This window comes from Labrus mixtus, chromosome 7, assembly GCF_963584025.1.
Source record: "Labrus mixtus chromosome 7, fLabMix1.1, whole genome shotgun sequence".
NCBI lineage: Eukaryota > Metazoa > Chordata > Actinopteri > Labriformes > Labridae > Labrus > Labrus mixtus.
The window spans coordinates 31,760,675-31,780,395 of record NC_083618.1 but is presented as its reverse complement, the minus strand read 5'-3'; the positions used below and the strand labels follow the sequence as shown (position 1 = coordinate 31,780,395).

General features: G+C 43.4%; 1 protein-coding gene across 2 annotated transcripts in view; it reads left to right on the top strand.

Annotated features, from left to right (window-relative positions):
- Window positions 1–2,035: 2,035 nt before the first annotated feature.
- The window catches only part of sdc4 (syndecan 4), a 21,480-nt gene continuing 3,794 nt past the window's right edge, over window positions 2,036–19,721 (top strand). The window contains exons 1-3 of one of the 2 annotated variants that reach the window (XM_061041669.1): window positions 2,036–2,246; window positions 19,225–19,465; window positions 19,568–19,611. In XM_061041669.1, the coding sequence (XP_060897652.1) occupies window positions 2,193–2,246; window positions 19,225–19,465; window positions 19,568–19,611 (339 nt within the window). In that variant the 5' untranslated portion in view covers window positions 2,036–2,192. The remainder of the gene's footprint in view (window positions 2,247–19,224; window positions 19,466–19,567; window positions 19,612–19,721) is intronic. The other variant, XM_061041670.1, reaches the window with a different exon arrangement.

Below are 19,721 nucleotides of genomic sequence, written 5' to 3'. Positions count from 1 at the left end.
GACAGAGGGGGAGGAGAGAGAGAAGAGAGAGAGGGAGGGAGAGACAGAGAGAGAGACAGAGAGACAGAGAGAGAGAGAGGGAGAGACAGAGAGAGAGAGAGAGAGACAGAGAGAGAGGGAGAGAGAGGGAGAGAGAGAGAGAGAGAGAGGGAGGGAGAGAGAGGGAGAGAGAGAGAGAGAGGGAGAGAGAGGGAGAGAGAGAGAGAGGAGAGAGAGAGAGAGGGAGGGAGAGAGAGACAGAGACAGAGAGAGACATAGACAGAGAGAGAGACAGAGAGAGAGAGACAGAGAGAACAGAGACAGAGAGAGAGACAGAGAGAGAGACAGAGAGAGAGAGAGAGAGACAGAGAGAGAGAGAGACAGAGAGAGAGAGAGAGAGACAGAGAGAGAGACAGAGAGAGAAGGAGAGAGAGGGAGAGAGAGAGGGAGGGAGAGAGAGACAGAGACAGAGAGACAGACAGAGAGAGAGAGAGACAGAGAGAGACAGAGAGAGAGAGAGAGAGACAGAGAGAGAGACAGAGAGAGAGAGACAGAGAGAGAGAGACAGAGAGAGACAGAGAGAGAGAGAGAGACAGAGAGAGAGACAGAGAGAGACAGAGAGAGAGACAGAGAGAGGGAGACAGAGAGAGACAGAGAGAGAGAGAGAGAGAGACAGAGAGAGAGAGACAGAGAGAGAGAGGGAGAGAGAGAGAGAGAGAGAGAGAGAGGGAGAGAGAGAAGAGAAAATAGAGGATCTTTTTGATGTCCTCACTGAAGACTTTCCCTGAAGCAGCTCTGACAGCAGCTTCCCTTTCTACTCAAACAGAACTCAACATGACGTCATCAGCCTGAAATAAATCACCATCATCAACATAAATCTTGAGGGATAGACTAACGATCGTTTTCCATACTTCCTGTTTCACTCCTCAAGACATTCATTTCTCTTATTTTAAAGGTGACGTCACAGTGTGAGTGTCAGACTGTTCTATAAACAGGTAACAGCCTGCAGCTCGTTGGCAGGTGGCCTGATGTCTAACCGGCCGTTCTTCACTCCATGTCATGTTATTAATGAAGGTCAACACAAACACAAGATGTTTATGACTCATTGAACCGTCTGAGTCCGACATGTGGACTAAAGTTTGACCTGAGCGTCACGGATTTATGTCAACAGAAGAAAATGTGCCAGGCGGAAACATATTAAATATTAAACTACAAAGTGTGTGTTTGTCTGTGTGTGTGGAGGGCTCCTTTTAGAAATGTATTTTGAATCTATTTGTTCTATCTATTATCATATTATTATATATAATTATATTATATATCTATTTTTTTCCTGTTTTACAGTAAAACACAACGAGTTTACGTTTGTATGAAATGTGTTAACAAATGAAATTAAATAATTTATTATACAAATCCAAAGTTATTCAACATTATATAAGAAAATGCAATAACAGTATATATATTTTTTATTTAATACATTGTAAAGAAATCCATGATCATTTATTATAATATAATTTAAGATAGTGTATCATCATATAATAAAAGATATGAAAAAACATGATATAATAATATAATATTAAATAATATAATATATTGTAAAGATATGAGTCTTTAAATTGAATGAAAATCAAATATAATATATAATATTTATAAATTTAACAGATTATAAAATATTTTAAATATTAAACTTGTGGATTATTTTAATCCAACATTTATTTTGAAATTGTGAATTGTCCTCCAAATATATCAAATGTATAAATTTAAAGGTTGAAATAACATAAAAAAAACACTTTTATATCCACTTACATTCATTAATAAACGCTTTTATCCGGGTAATTTACTCCTGAGGCGAGTGGATCGAGGGGGGCGGGGCCAACCTGTTGAATGTGACGGATTTACCGTAAATTATGTAGAAGGTAGCGGAGCGCGACGTCACATCTCGTCGCTGATTGGATGAGAGCTGGGGGGGAGCGCGTTTTTCACCCAGAAAGGGGCGGGGCCGGCATCGTTTGCGCAAAGTACCCGGATGGGTTGCTCTTATGAATAGAGCAGTTGAACCCGCGTACCGTCAGAACAGAAGAAACAGCGACCGCGTTAAACCAGGTGATAAAGAGGAACCGTTTGTACTTCACCTGTTGGACTATACCGGGACACGGACACTCCTGAAGAACCGGAACCTGTTAAATCTGTTGTTTTAAGTCTTTAATCTTTCCAACATGCTGAAGCTGTGCCTCGTGTTGATGTTTTCAGCCTCTGTGTTGTCAGAGTCGGTGAGTTTAACACTTTATTATAATCTGTCACACCTTTCATTAAGTGTACTAACTGTTAGTCTGCCGTTAACGCGACTCAGAAAGATGTGATTTAACCGTTTAACGACTTTTTAACGACTTATTAACAACTTATTAACCCGGGTTTAAATGTGTGAAAAAACAGGATAACAGCGGTGTTGTTAGCCAGCTAGCTTGTTAGCTAACGGGGGACGGGGGGGGGGGGGGGGGGGGGGGGGGGCAGTCTGATGGGGTCCAGTCAGTGTGTGTTGGTGTGGGGGGGGGGGACAGGGACACAGTCTGATGGGGTCCAGTCAGTGTGTGTTGGTGTGGGGGGACACAGTTTGATGGGGTCCAGTCAGTGTGTGTTGGTGTGGGGGGGGGGGACAGGGACACAGTCTGATGGGGTCCAGTCAGTGTGTGTTGGTGTGGGGGGGGGGACAGGGACACAGTCTGATGGGGTCCAGTCAGTGTGTGTTGGTGTGGGGGGGGGGACAGGGACACAGTCTGATGGGGTCCAGTCAGTGTGTGTTGGTGTGGGGGGGGGGGGGGGGACAGGGACACAGTCTGATGGGGTCCAGTCAGTGTGTGTTGGTGTGGGGGGGGGGACAGGGACACAGTCTGATGGGGTCCAGTCAGTGTGTGTTGGTGTGGGGGGGGGACAGGGACACAGTCTGATGGGGTCCAGTCAGTGTGTGTTGGTGTGGGGGACAGGGACAGGGACACAGTCTGATGGGGTCCAGTCAGTGTGTGTTGGTGTGGGGGGGGGGTCAGTTTGTTGGTGTGTGGGGGGGGGGGGGGGTCAGTTTGTTGGTGTGTTTGAGGATCTCTAAACTCACTTAATGCCTCAATCATTTGTTCTCTGAGGAGAAACACTTCACATGAAGTGGGTCACGTGTTTTTCAACAGGTTTCAAGTGTCTCCACTGATGTTTCACTTCTTTTAATAAAATAACAAAGTGATTTATGAGAAACCACATTAAAAAACACAAAGGGTACACGAGGTCGGCTGATATAACTGAAGTCAACAGCTTTAAGTAGCCTACAGACACTCGGGCTACAACTAGTGCTTATATTTGATTACATGACAGATTATTCTGTGATTAAAGGATTCATTAGATTAAAGGAAAAAAACCTTTTCCAAAGGGTCATGTTTAGTTCTTTTCTCGTCTTCTGACAACTCAAAACACTTTTACACCGCAGGTCACACCTACACATTCACACACTGATGGTAGAGGCTGCTGTGTAAAGAGACCATCAGTATTAACTCATCCATTCATACACATTCACACGCTGATGGTAGAGCCCGCTGAGTAAAGAGTCCATCAGTATTAACTCATCCATTTATACACATTCACACACTGATGGTAGAGGCTGCTGAGTAAAGAGACCATCAGTATTAACTCATCCATTCATACACATCCACACGCTGATGGTAGAGCCCGCTGAGTAAAGAGTCCATCAGTATTAACTCATCCATTCACACACTGATGGTAGAGGCCGCTGAGTAAAGAGTCCATCAGTATTAACTCATCCATTTATACACATTCACACACTGATGGTAGAGGCTGCTGAGTAAAGAGACCATCAGTATTAACTCATCCATTCACACACATCCACACACTGATGGTAGAGGCCGCTGAGTAAAGAGTCCATCAGTATTAACTCATCCATTCATACACATTCACACACTGATGGTAGAGGCTGCTGAGTAAAGAGACCATCAGTATTAACTCATCCATTCACACACATCCACACACTGATGGTAGAGGCCGCTGAGTAAAGAGTCCATCAGTATTAACTCATCCATTCACACACATCCACACACTGATGGTAGAGGCTGCTGAGTAAAGAGACCATCAGTATTAACTCATCCATTCACACACTGATGGTAGAGGCCGCTGAGTAAAGAGTCCATCAGTATTAACTCATCCATTCACACACATTCACACACTGATGGTAGAGGCTGCTGAGTAAAGAGTCCATCAGTATTAACTCATCCATTCATACACATTCACACACTGATGGTAGAGGCTGCTGAGTAAAGAGTCCATCAGTATTAACTCATCCATTCATACACATTCACACACTGATGGTAGAGGCTGCTGAGTAAAGAGTCCATCAGTATTAACTCATCCATTCATACACGTTCACACACTGATGGTAGAGGCTGCTGAGTAAAGAGTCCATCAGTATTAACTCATCCATTCATACACATTCACACGCTGATGGTAGAGGCTGCTGAGTAAAGAGTCCATCAGTATTAACTCATCCATTCATACACATCCACACACTGATGGTAGAGGCTGCTGAGTAAAGAGTCCATCAGTATTAACTCATCCATTCATACACATTCACACACTGATGGTAGAGGCTGCTGAGTAAAGAGTCCATCAGTATTAACTCATCCATTCATACGCCACTGATGAAGCAGAGGGAGCAACTTGGGGTTAAGTGTCTTACCCATGTACACACTGGACATGTAGCTGCAGGAGCTGGGGATCAGATGACTGACTCTACCAGTGAATCACTATCGACCCATCCCTTATTTATAGCCATCCCTAATAGCAGGTTGTCAAATAAACGTTGATGTTACATCAAACAGCTTTAACAGATTTATCAAAGTTTATTATCTTTTTAGATCACCAACGTTTTGGCTTCGTCTTGGAAAAATGTTTTTTTGATAAACTTCTCTTTTAAGCTCATTTAAACACAGCATATGATGTAAGCACGCCGCTCAACTGTCGATCAATCCACAGCGAGTCGAGAGGTCGCTTTGTGGGCAGAATGTAACAGTGACAACCTAACATACTTTTACAAATGTGAGCAAGAGAAGGGGAACCGTGATTTAATACAAAGTTTATGACTCCACATACCTGTAGGATGGGCTGTGAGCATTTTGGAGAATTTATTTGTTTAGTTTCTTTTAAATCTCTATTTTCCTATTTTTCTTTTCCTCTAAACTGCAAATTCAGTCTTACAGAAAACTCCACATTCACATGTTGAAGGACAGACCTCCAGTTTCAGCTCTAATTTTCCTCTTACCTCCATTTTTTTTACACAGCTTTTAGGTAGTTTATTTCTAAGTGTGTTTACTGGAGGCTATGTGGATACCACCCACACACACACACAAACACATGCACCCTGCCCCCCAGTCAGCCCAGTTGGTCGCTACAAATGGTGTGAATGGGTGAACAGCAGGAACATGCAGGATTTACCAGTCGGTCCAGGGTGCATGCCTCAGCTACAACACCAGAGAAGTCTTGAAAAAGTGTTGTAAAAGTTTAAAGACGTGATTGTCACATGTGTCACTGTAACATACCGTGACTAACAGATATTTCCCATGAGGCACCAGAAACTCTCAGGACGCCAACACTGGACTGGAAGAGTTGTACTGGTCCTCTCTCCAGCAGCATGTTGCTGTCATGATCCAGTGATCGTCCTTGTTGTCTCCCCCGCTGCTCCCTTCTCTCCCCTCTCTTCTTCGTCCTCTGCTTTTTTGATTTCCCCTCAGGAATGTGACCTCTGGTGACCTTGACTGGCCCTCTTGGGGATTTTGCACACTCGGAAGGGTCTCAATAGGACCCAGGGGTCTTTTCATAAGGACACTCCTTTCCTCTAGATTAGTGAAGTAAGGATACACTTACAGATTTCCCACTAAAACAAATAACTAGTATTGTCTAAAAACAGTGATTTAACATGCATGACACAGGAGTTGCGGTTCTGTTACCGTGCAGATCTCCCTCTGTCCCTCTCTGTGTCTGTGGTGGGGTGTCATTCCTGCGTAGACCTCTAGACTTTTCCTCCCTCTTTTCTTTTCTCTCTTTACTTCACCTCCCTTTGATGGATACTTAGCCTCTAAGCTATGACAATCCTCCCTCCAGCTCTTTCTTCTCTTTTCCCACTGAGGTCATCGCTGGTATGCAAGTTTGGCGTTCCCAAGCTAATCGATAACAATGTTCTTCTACCTGACAAAGAGCGTGCTCTGAATGCAAATGAGGAGTTTTCCTTTTTTTTGGGAGCTGCAGGCATGATTGGAATGTTTTTATCAATGAGATCAGTCTGAGGGTTAAATCGTCTTAATTCTGGGAAGTTCTGGTTTCAGTAACTTGAAGCAACATTTTGTAAGTTGACCTCTTCAATTTCTGTCATATCTGCTGACTCCTCTGCACACTTATCAGTTTGACTGTGCCAAACAAATCCTGGTCTTCGTGCTCTTTTCCATTGACCTCAGCATTTTCTGCCCTTGTATGGGAACAAGTCCTCCTCCTGTGTTGAAGCTGTAAGTCACGCAACAACAATTTAAACTTTGATATGATGCAAGAAAAATCCAATAACGTCTGCTTTCATAACACTGCATCAAAAACAGATGTTTTTGGTGCCAACTATTGCATATTTTATTTATTTTTTTAATAGGCTTTCTTTCCTTTTATTTCAAGACAGGACAGTAAAAATAGTCTGAAATCAGGGACACAGAGAGAGAGAGGGGAATGTTTTTTTTAGCAACAACTAACAGCAGACAAACTTCCACTCACTCTCAAAGCTGCATGAATAATTTGGTAACGTATTTGTTATTTTGCAGTGCAGCACTTTGTCAGATACTCATCTCAATTATCAGATCAATGTTTTTCAACTGTTTTGTCTTGGGCTTTGGGGGCTGAGAGCTGAGCTTCCATTAAATTCTGTTCACAAGTTACCTGGGTTGTCATGATGGTGAGAGTAAAACTCAAGAAATATTGAGATCTATTTAGATTTTAACAAAAAAATAGGTTTTCGCATCTTATTGGCAACTGAAATGTTGAAAATGTATTTATGCATTTTGGACAGTGTATCCCTCTTTCTGCTGCTGCAGTTTGGATTTAAAATATGACTGAAGACCTGAATTTTTTTTGATTGTTCAATAAAATAACAGCGGTTGTCTGATTGTTTTAAAACATGAGGTATCGAAGTTTCAAACACTTTTCGAGAGGCTGAGGGGCCCACAGAAGGACTGATGGACTAATTATCTTAATTGGACAAAAAGTCTCAACTTTAAACACTTTTTGCGGTTTTTGTTTCAATAATCCGTGCCAAACCACCTCAATTTACCAAATGTGCTCATGACGCTGACTGGGGTGGTGGCGTGGTGGTTAATCAGGGTAAAAAAAATCCTCTTTTCCCTCTGGAGTTAATCCATGTTGCACCACCAAACCTCAGCTTGTTGCCTTTGGAGGCTTGGGAAAGAGTCCATTTGTTATATGTTGTAGGAATGTGACGGGTTTTTGCATTTAGCCCCCGATGATTTGCACCAGAATGAGCCAGTTTTTTTTTTTTTTGTCTCTTTTGCATGACGGGGTGCTCTGAAAGCCTGTGTGGTGAAAAGAACGTGGGGCGGCAGGGAGGGGAGGAGGGAGCATGATAAATAGTATCACTAGGATGTAATAATGGTTCCTGCATTGCTGTCCGCTGGTCTATAAAATCCCTTTGGGCTGAGGAATGTTGGCACGGAGAGAGGAGGGTTTTGTCCTTCCTGCCTGTGATGGAGGGCAGGCGAGAATTTGATCTCCCCCCCCGGCTCTCCACCCCTGTTCAACCGCTACATACTCTGGCACTGCGGACGGGAACTATATGAATGTAGAAGTCGACCATGAAACTCGTCCTTTGCTGGTCATATCAATCCCTCTGGTTGCTTTTGTTGGAGCCACTTTCTAGTTAAACTATCTGGAGCCTTTTTTTGTTTATTGAAAGAAGAACAGAACATTTTGATGACCGTTTGTGTGCTGTGCTTGTATGTCGGGGTACACAACTCTTAGCGTTGTTGTGCTAATAAAGTGTGATCCTGTTTTGATAAGCACTTCGTTACCGTGTGGCCTAACCAGCTGTGTTGACAGCAAGGTACGGACCAAAGTTGTTTCTGTCATTTCTCCAGTCCTGTGCCAATCACGCCTGAATAGTGCTTAGGGTTTAATAGTATTTAGCTCGCCACAGGACGGCCGTCGCTCAGTCCGCAAGATCTCGGGGATCGGACCTAGAGGGTCGCCGGTTCAAGTGTCGATTTGGACAAAGTCTGGAAATTGGTTTGGTAGCACACCATAAAGCTCTGATTTTGATATTTTGTACTTTGTCTGGAAAATCAGCGAGATCACTGACTAGTCAAAAAGTTACTGCTATGCACACAGTTCACAATCAAGGTCGGGTTTTGAGAAGTGAGTTGACTTTTCTGGTGAGGAGTTTAAGTCTGCTGTCTTCTTCTGAACTAAAACAATCATGAACTTCATTTTTGCTGAGCCAGTCTGGTCATAAAAACTTCTAAAATAATGTGTTAAATCATTCTTTGAGTAGCTGCAGTTTAAAGTTTCTTAAAAAAGCCAATAAGTCAAGACTCATAATGATCAACACGTTCTGTGTGTGCATGCCAACACAAACCTTTTGTAAACATACTTGATGATTCCTTAAATCTTTACAGAGCACATTCTTAACACCCCAAAACAAAATGTACAGACGAGCAGCCTGGGAAACGTGCAGCCTGACACAGCAGCTTCTCCTCCCTCGTTCCTGAAAAGAAAATGTGTTGTGGCTTTGTGGTGACCGGTCAAATTATAGAGGGCCTCGTCCCAAACATGCAATATGATCCGGCCTGTGTTTCCACCGTGGAGTGTGTGAGCGAGCCTGCAGGGAGGCCGTTTGATGTGCAGCCTCGGCTGTCACATTCTGACAGATGGTTGTTCCAGGCCTGAAGCCAGACTGTTAGCGGCTATCAGCGCTGAGCTAACCTCTCCCCTGCAGAACGCCGGTCTCTGGCTGCAAAACACGAGGGAGGGAACCTAGAATCTAATAATCAAAAACCCTCAGGGTGGGCAACACCACAGATAATATAATGTGGGAAGTATATCACAATTGTTCAGAGATACTTTCAGAGGACATCCAGACGTAAAGAAAAAGACAAAACTTTGTTTTAAGTCTGTAGAACATTAAAGTTGGACATTTCATCACTGGTGGCAAAACATATTCTCATAAGAAGGCATCGTTTACAGTGATTTTTCCTCAGCAATTAAACGGAAAACACCTTCTGAGTAATTTAGAAATCTTGTGTTCTTCATCAGAAATGTACTTCCAGAAAACAAAACTTTCTTATGCCTTCTACAGTATGCACACACACACACACACACACACACACACACACACACACACACACCAGAGACCACAGGGGGTTTTGGTGGTATGAGGGTTTCCCCTTATTCAGGCGCCCTTCCTGACAAATGTCTCTCAATAATACAGTCCTTCTTTGAAGTGGTGTGTGTGGTAAAATGTGTGTGTGCACACAGGCAAATGTCTCGTGGTGACAGTATGTGTCTCAGTGTGTGTGCGGGGTCTCCCTCTCTGCAGCAGGGGCTTAGTCAGAAGTTCATGTGGGAAACTTTTCGTCTTGATGTCTAAACGTCCTTGCTTTGTTCAGATCTTTGTAAACTGAGCTTTGATGAACTTGTGTTGGTGCTGGGACTTTGCATGAGTGTGTGTGTGACTAGACTTCCTTCCTAAGACTTTGTTCAGACTGCAGGTAAATCAGATTTGTTTCTCAAATCACATCTTTAAGACGGACCGTCTGCACTTCTATTTGCAAGAGATCATGTCAGATTTTTGTGTCCACACATCACCACGGGAGGTAGAGGGAGAAGTTTGAAGGTGAGGGACTGAAAAAGACTTTCAGCTCGAGAGTCCAAACATTACCAACGTGCTCCCATGATAAGTAAAGGTCTTCTTTACAAATCTTGCAGATCAATCCTGTCGGGTAGAGTAGCGTAGTTCTGTATGAGAGTAGCTGAATGTGTAGGTGGTAAAGCGAGCAAGGAGAGAGACCGTGTGTCTGAGAACAATTGTAGGAGGATTTCATTTCTTACCATATTCAGTAGTATTTATTTACTTACCCTAGTTTTGCAACTTTCCAACACAGAATTTAAAATAAAGATCCAAGATGATCTTTTCCTCCAGAGTCAGTGCAGAACTTCTCCATCACCTGAGACGCAGCTCTGTGATAGAGGAGGCTGCTGGTCGTTACTAAGCTGCTCTGATGAACATCTGTCACTTTGCATTATCGTTGTCATTGTGATCCATTTGTTCAGTTTAGAAAGTGTGCAGGAAATTGCCAAGGACGTCTAATTTTGCTGCAGGGTTGTCGATTTTAATTTTTACTAGCATCATAGTTTCAAATTCTAATATCTTGTCAACCCTACGACCAACCAACCAACACAGTTTGTTAAATATGATGAAGAAAAGAAGTTCATCTGCATGTTTCAGGGATGGTAGGTTAAGTTTCTGCCTGTCGACTTTAATTTCAGCCCTTGTGTGTTTTTATGTGTTTATTGTTATTGACAGGATACTGGTGGACTATGACTGAACCAGTGCTCAAACACGGTCCAGGTCCAGCTTTATCAGCACCAGAAATGTCCACCAAACACATTTCCTTTGACTCTGTCTTTTGTCCCCTGTGTTATTCACAAAGTGACTGGTTTGTTATGAGTCAGTCTGTCTGATACACGATGTAGAAGATTAACCACCACCATAAAGAGCGCTCTGTATCAGCTGTGATTAAACATTACTGAGGGTGTGCTATTAAGGGAACTACTTTAAATAATGGTCACACTAACAAAGGCTGCTTTTTTTTTACGTTTTAGAATAAGCTTTATGAACCAGGAAGTGGACTGATCTGATCAGATCTCTCACTGATCTGTGAGGGATAAAGAATTGACTTCAGCATCTTTTTGTAAATGAATTGGAGTCTTTGTGATCTTTTTTGAATGAATGGCCATTCTCATGTGTCCAACATCCCTTCAAAAGTATAACTAAGCCAGTTGTTTGCCGCCTTTTATCCACAGTCGTGCTTATTTTTAGGACTATAGCTTTGTATTGAACGCTGGGTTCATTTATCTTTGATGGATGTTTCCTGTTTTCCTGCCCTCGTCTTATTATTTCCTGCCGTTTAAAGCCTCGGGCCGATCTTTTGGCTGATAACTCCTCGGTGGCTTACATTTGGTCCATTAAGCTGTAATGTCTTTGATGTGCTGCAGTGATATGCTCGCCTGAGGGACACGCATCAAAGACGAGAATGAGGAGAAGAAGAGGAAGCTTTAGAGAGTTTGACTCGCTGCAGGCTTCAGTCGTCCATCAGTCATGAGTTCGGTTATTACAGAGGGGAATCATCCAATTGACGAGGCTGCACGGCTTCATCAGCAGGAGGAAGTGTCCAATAAAGGTCATTACGATAAGATTGGGGACGTCCCCTCTGTGAGACGCTCATCAGAACTCAATTAGGCCTATCAGAGGAGATTGAATCAACAGTGTGGTGCACAGTTGGTCGGTCTGAAAACAACGTCAGCATTATCTCAGATAAACAGGAAAGGAACTGAAAACAAGTGGTCCGGTTTATTCTGAAAGGGAAGTGCAGAAATATGACACTTCTATGATTTAATATTTGTTTTGTGATGAAGAGGGCAGAGAGCTCTGTGATTTCATGACTAGTTAGAAATGCCCTTATTCAGTTAGGTGATCCAGTTGGAAAGGGAGGAGGATGTTTCTTTGATGAATGTTTCCAGTGGAAAACAAATCTCTTACAGTCGGAATAACTAACTCACAGAATGAGTTTGATCTGGTTTGTTATGGATTAGTCCATTACAGCCTTTACTGATTTGTCTTCCAGCAGTTACTGTAACCTTCAGATGGAGGTGAGGTCTGTGTGCCATGTTCCCTTAGCGTCTCACACGGAGCTGGTAGCTGGAAGTCTTGCTATAGATAGCGCGGGCGTAGGTAGGAGGAATCTGGAGCTCGTCTGTCAGAGCAAAAATGCAAAGGCAGGGGACTAGGGGTGTGTTTTGGTGTGCCAGTTCCAGCGAACTTCTGGAAGGAAAACAAGGCCCATAATGAAAACCGTATGTTTTGTTTTTGACTGTACGCCGGAGAAACACAAGGACATGAACTAGAGCTTTATCATTTGAACAAAATAATGACCCCATAATAGATCCCTTCTTATGGGGCCCTTTAGATACCATAAACTCGTGTGTGTGTGTAGAAGGGCATCTTACAAGCAGATCAGGCGACACAATACGTGGTGCAAATCCTGCTGGTTCAAGTATCACCCAGCAGCAGGAGGGGGCGGGGGAGAAGTGGAAAAACAGGATTGGGAATGGAGGGGCAGAAATGTGGAGAAGAGGGGAGGAGGTGGTAAAGACGAAGAGGAGAGTATCACTTTGGGCTTAAACTAAAATGCTAGGTGTGTTTTGGTGAAATAGGATCTTGTGGTGGATTAGCAGAGGAGGGAAAAAAAGTTGGAAAACAATTTTTCATGAAAGGTCAAGAGACATTGGGCATCACAAAGAATAAGGAAGCACATTCCTCTGTGCTGGTGTTTCTTTTCAAACTTTGTACCTCCTCCACGGCGCCGTGTGAATGGACCAGATGCCTCTCTGTGCGTCGGCAGATGGAGGGATTGTTTCCCCAGTTTAATGAAGGGAGGCTGCTGCGGGCTTATCCCGGGTTACCTTGGTCATTGATATGCTCTTGAGGAGTCCACCGGCATTGTTTGGTGTCAAAGGAAGGGATAGACCCGGAGGCTTGTTGGCGGGTGTCTTGACGGACTGCTTTTCAGAGAATGTGGACAATCGAGGGGGGGAATGGGACGTTTTTTAGGACTTACATGCTGAGTTTTGTAGCATAAACAAGGAGTACGACCTCGACTGGTTGTAGCCAGAGGAGAAACAGCAATCTTTTTGATGAGCTTTAAGGAGGTTACCTCTATCTCATATGAAGTCCTGATGCAAACCTAACTACCTGCAACTTGAAGAGGGTGCATGTATTTATTAACCAGGCAATAAAATGACAGTTACAATAAGATCAGCAACTCCTGTTTTCTCCAGCGTAAGATGAGTGTTTTTGTCAATGGAGTCCGGTGTCTATACTATCTCTACTATCTAAGTAGATCAGCAACTACCTTGTTTTGCCCCGAAGAGTTACTGCCTTTCAGATTGTTATTCTACCTGACATCATTACAGAAGGGATCCCTGCAGAGATAAACCTTTTTGTTATCTAGGTGAGATCCTCATTAAAGCAGAAACAGATGTTCATTAAAGATAAAAACAGGTATTTTACCTTGCAGAACATGGGAGTTGCTTGTTTACCACTTCCTCCTGTTCTAAGTTTGTGATATCTCAGGAGTTGGTGTTTTCCATTTGTAAGTCTGCATAGAAAACAATATTTTTTATTACAGGCAACGACCTTGTTAATTGTAATTAATTGAAGCAGCACTGGACCACCAACTCCCGTTTTTACCGAGGTAAAATCAGTGTTTTTGTTAATGTAGTTTGGTGGCTTTGAAAAGAGCAACAGAACAGCTGTTAGTGGATTAAAGAATCCTCTGAAACAGAAAGGTTTCTCTCTGTAGGGATCCTTTCTGTAATGTTGTCACACACTTAGAATAACAATCAGAGCCTGACGGGAACAAAAACAACTTCTAGTGGATATAATCTTTGACTGATTGGTGGCATTTGTCCCCGAGGATAACGTTGCAGAGCTGAAGGAATCCACAGGAGCTAGTCCAGTAACCTTTATATATTTTAACCTTCCCAACATGTCGATCATTCATAGAGTTTTGTAATCACTTTAGTGAGACTTTGCTACCTTTGTTTTTTATTAATGGAAAGCTCAAGTGTTTGGCTGTGGTCCAACATTAGACACTCCAAGACGTCGCCTTCGGGCTTTTGGAAAGTGTGTTGAGTCCTTTTTTACGAGTGATTGATCTCAAAAGTGAACAGCAAGTTATTCATGTCTGTCTTGTCGGTTTGTGAGCTGTCTAGCTTTCTTTCTTGTTTTCTCTGGTTTTTAATTCGACTCCTGTGGTCTCTAATCCGTTGACTAAGTTTTGTTTAGTGATGATGTCGTGGTCTCATGGTCGCCTTGTGGGTATTTATTCTGCTTTGACACAACAAGGCCAACAAGCGCTGCAATTAAGAGGCTTTTATTAAACAAGCAGATCTTTGTTTGGTTTAACCTAAATAAAAGGTCATCTGAGCCAAAGGACAGAAACCACGGCCTGGTGCAGAAATACACTCTGGACGGCAGGAAAAGTACCACATTTGTTGATGATTGTCTTGATTGGTTGAGACAGTAATATTATTTCCTCCCTAGCAGGGAGTGACTGATTAGAAAAACAAAAAAAAACAATTAAAGATTTTTCAAAGCTATGAATCAATTTGAAATCTTAAAAGAGAAGAATCTAGACTTTTACATGCATCCATTTTTGTCCCACCTCTAGTCTATAGTCTCACGTCCATAAAGACGAGGAACACATTTTTTAAGAAACCGGCAGAGTCACGAAGGGTAGAAAACATTTGTCTTGGTTACAAACGGGAACATATTGAGCCGTAGTTGCTGTATTGTCATGTTGTTGTTTTTTATCGTATATTTTGGATAGTTGTATTATGGTATGCAGTCCCTGTAACGTCATACTCTCTTGTAGAACTGTTTCTTGAATCATATTTATTGAATCACTCTCTTTATTTTGAGATCCAGTCCTATCAACACAAAGCTCTCCTTACAGTCTGTTTTGTTTCTTCAGTTTAAATTAAAAACCAAATCCTCCCAGAGTTCCTGTTTATTAACACATGAGACCGATACTGAGCGAGCATGGAGCCAGGACTGAATGGATCGTGGTCCAGTCATTGTAAAATCACCGTGTGAGCGACGTGGTTACATAACCACAGTTCAGGATGTTCCCTGCCCTCTCTCCCAGTCTGCACTGGTTCCACTTTCTACACGATGCTCCATGAATGCAGACTTGTGTTTTGTAGCAGAGAAAGGTATTTTTAATAAGTCTTCAGACTGTTATGGCTCACATTTTTCACGTCCACTGTCATCCTCCGCTCTGCTGTGGCTGTGCTCTTTCACAACACATTCTTGGACTGAAGTTGTTTTTGTCCAGGCAGACGGGGACTTGGCCTGAATCCCGGCCTGACTTAGCCTCCTGGGAGAACACAGTAAAGATGGAATATCCCCAAATCTGATCGTAGATTCAACGGCTGCCATCTTAGAACAAAAATCCCCCTCCCCCAGTTTGAGTTCTTTATGTTCCTCCTCTGTCGGGTTGAATAATCCGACCTGTTGGGACAGGCCTCTGTCAGTATGTAAGACAGTGAGCTGTTGTTTTTGTAGAGACCAGCAGCAGCAGCAGCAAATGGTGAAGTGTCTTTTAGCACGTCTCTTCAGGACGCCACGGTTTGTCCACACTTCACAGCAGGGTGGTTTAAAGTCAGGGGCAGCCAGAGGAAGGACTTAGTTGACTCTCCAGGGACCTGGCAGGGAGGCACATCCTGACTCCTCTGCTTATTGATTGTGTGTGTTGGCTTTGTTTATTGGGAAAAACCAAACTCAGTTATTTTACTTTGGTATTTAAAACTGTGAGCATGAAGAGTTTGAAAATACTTGTTTCACAAAATAACAAATCTTCAATGCTTTCTTTGAGAAGTTCATCATTATGGAAATATTTCAATTTGAAGATTCAAATGTTGTCAAATTTTGGAGTCTGACTTTCGATACCACATGTTTTTAAAACAAAACAATCTGTCATAATAATTTGGATGTATCGGATAGTGCAGCGCTGACTAGAAGGCATTATTATTGTTTAATTAAGATTATTTTGGGCGGCTTTTTGTGCCTTTTATTTTAGAGACGGGACAGTGGATAGAGTCAGAAATCAGAGAGGGGGGGAAATGAGCCTCAGGGTTGGACTTGAACCCAGGCCGTCCGCTTGAAGGACCACAGCCTCTGCACAAAAGCTAAAGAGAGTCCACATTGGACATTGAATTGGTACTTAACGTACTCATGCATGTTAGACAGTGTGCTTTCAATTTGTTGTAAACAAAACAAGAATTGACCCGACATTTGCCAATGATTTTGTGCAATGAGACCGTGTGCAGGAGTTTGCTCTCAACAGACGACTCACTCCTTCCTGTCCTGCACGCCTGTCTTTTCAATAAGATGTTAATGCTTCAAAGCGTTGGTACTTTTCTGCACAGTCATTAAAAGAACAGATTGTGTTGATTAAAAACACGTATTGAATCCTCTGTCCGGATTGTAAATGTTGAGAGCCTTTATTGGAACATGAAGATGTGTGATATCATCTTATCCTAGAGATTCTGCACAGATCATTCAGGTTAACCCATCAGACGTTCAACATCTTGAGATCTTATTGGACGACCCCTGAAGGTAGACGCTCCCGTGGGACGTGTCTGAGGGGAGGTGTTTAAAATATATTAGGAGTGTGAATGGATGTGACTCACGCTGGCAGACTTAATAGAATCCGTCTGACTCAGATGAGTGTGAAAGAGTGTGATTCTCATAAACAGTGACTCAGCGGGCCTGTTCCAGCACGCTTCAGCTCGGAGCCGCAGTCGACTCCCCTCTGAATGGCAGCGAGGAAATGAAGAGCCAGTAGTCACCATTTTCAGGCTTAGGATTAGGAACACACACACACATTCACAAAGACGTGGGGGAATGCACACACACACACACACACACACACACACACACACACACAGGGAGGATCACAGCGCCCCTGTGCCCTTGTAGGGTTTAAATGAGGACATAATAGAGCGGTGATCCCTGACCGGGGGGACTTGCACCCTGGGAGTCGCTCCTATAGTATCCAGGGGTTACACAGAAAGAATGTGGAGTTCTTAGAAGAGATCAAAACCGTGATTTGATTAAAAATGTTTCCACGTGTTTTAAAGTGAAATAAAAAGACGACAGGGATCATAAAAAGCTGTTACGTTGCTTTTATGTGTTTTTAATTTCCTGTTAACCTCAGTCAGCTGTAACCCCGTCAGCAGGTTGAGATTTAGGGTCCACAAAAACTAGTGAGAAAAAGATCAGTGATAAAAAGCACTAAAGGTGGCGAGAAGCCCCAAAACATCCTTGTCAGCGGTTTCCTGTCAAAGTGCTCTCAGTGTTCATCACTGGGACTTTTAGAGCTGCAGGAACTTTTTCATAGTTCTAGGAACTTATGGTACCCTCCTCCTTTTTTTTTTATTGATTCTGCCCCGCAGGAACTATATGCTATTTAAGTTCCTAGCACGCCGTTTAGAGGAACCTTTTTAGCTCCCAGCTGCGACCACAGGCAGAATAAAAAAGACCCCATGGTGTGCAGTTCTCCACAAATGGAACGTTCCTCTTCATAAAGTCTGATTTCATCTGAGAACAACTATTGTCACTCCTCCCTCACAACCAATGAAAATCAAAAAGGGGCGGGACTTCTGATTCCAGTTTTGTCAACAACAATGGCGGAGGAGACGCTAGTGTACCTGGTCTTTTGGAGGGAACAGTTTCAGGTGTAGAGCTGACGTCAGGACTCCTCTACGTCGTCTTCATGTTTATATTAAACACACCTGAACGACGTTCTGGTGAGAAGCGCTTTGAAACGCAGGTCATAAAGTGCTGTCAATGTACTCGGGCGGTTATGCTTCAAAGATGTATAAAAACGTAGAACTGAAGACTGACGCTCGTGGTTCTGTTGAAGAGCATCTGAAACCGCGTCCCCACAGAGGAACTGTTTCTCCTCAGAATCTACTTTTCCTCGTTTAGTTTTTTGGTTACTCGTCTTTGAAATCATTAAGGGTCCCTCGTTAACAGAGGCTTAACGAAAGGTTGAAGAATGAAAAGAGAAAACAGACCCGAGTCCTCTTCAGCCCACCTTGTAGCTCAGAGGAATCCCAGTAAAATGGCCGCCTTGTTTGAAGCTGTTGTGCATTCACAAAGGAAACCTTCCCTCCTTTCTGCTCATATTAGCTACTTTTAAAGAGAGAGAGGGGAGGAGGAGGGGGGGGGGGATTACCTTCAGACACACTCCCTTACTATGCCAAGTATTTGAGAACACACACATGATGCTGGGAGGCCCCCGGCGAGCTTAACCACCAGCTAACCCTTCAAATTATGAGTCCTTACGAGACTCAGATGGAAGTGATTATGAGGAGAACTGATGATGTCAACAGAACAGAGCGCCGTCTCTGTGTTCAGAGAGGGGGGGGGTAATGAGGAGGGACGCCCGGACGTGTTTCCAGTCAGATTTGTGGTCAGCTTTTGTTCTCTCTTAATGGACGGCTTCATGAGGAAAAATCAGTTTGTTCTTCAGTCTGCTCTCTAACTAAACACTCAAATCAGCTGCTTGTGGATTAGTGTTGTCACGGTAACGGACCTTTAAAATGATATCGTTAATGTTGTGATTGGTGTGTGTGTGGAGGAGGATGTTGAGCTTCACACTGATTAGAGCGACAGATTATTTTCACTTTTTCTTAATCTGTCTTTTCTTTCTTTCATGAATCTTTGCAGATCTTCACACTGACGATTAAATCACTTTGTCTGATTAAACTTTAAGGGCTAACGGTGACGCCCACCACCTCCAAGACACAGAGCACTTCACACCGCCGCTCTTTGTTGCTAGGTTACAGAATGAAACTTCCTCTTCCCTCACAGTGACCTCACAGTGACCTCACAGTGTGTGGTGAATACTTTACTTCATTAAAGAATTGTGTCCTGACATCAGCAGCGGCTCGACACCTGAAACTGTCCGAGTAGTCTCTCCTCCGACATTGCTGATGTCAGAAGTCCCGCCCCTTCTTGATTTTGATTGGCCCGTGAGGAAGAAGCGACATTGACGAGTGTGGCGGTCTTATGAAAGCATAAAAAGCGCCGTCAGTCAGACACAGGCCTCAGTGGAGCTCTGACTCACATAGAAACAGATTATTAGTCTGATATTTACAGGAACAAATCTCCAACAGGTCAAACACGACCCAGAGGTCAAAGGTCAGGGACTGGATTAGTTAAATGACCTGATATACGATGTCTCGGACGTTTACTTGTTGCAGCAGTATGAAAACTGGAATCTGTGTCCAGTTCTAAAATGTGTTCTGATGAATATCCGGAGGTCGTTCCCCTCTGACCCCGCTGTGTCTCTGGTGTCCCAGCAGGTGAGGGAGACGGAGACATGGATGCCCATGAAGACCACACAGACCGCCGCCATGTCGACGACACACCGTGACGTCCTGGAGTCGTCGGGAGACTCGCCCAACGGCTCGGACTTCGCCTTCACAGACGACGAGGACGACAAAGACCAATATGACCAAGACGACGATGATTACTACCCCGACACGCTGTACGACGACGAGGACGATTACGAGGACGAGTTCTCAGGATCCGGTGACGAAGGTCGGTCTTTATCAACACTAAAAGAAAACGTCTTTAAGATGGTTTCATGTTGTTGTTTTTGTTTTCTTGAATAATAAACTGAGAATCTTCATCTTTCTACAGCAACGACCGCTTCACCTCCGAGAGAGACGAAGACGACAGCTAAGGTGAGGAACGCCCCCATGGCGAGCTGTTACATAATCCAGCTGTAGGCTCTGATGTTTCTAATAGGTCAGGGTTAGAACTCAAACTAAAAACAGGAAGTGCCCTCTGACGG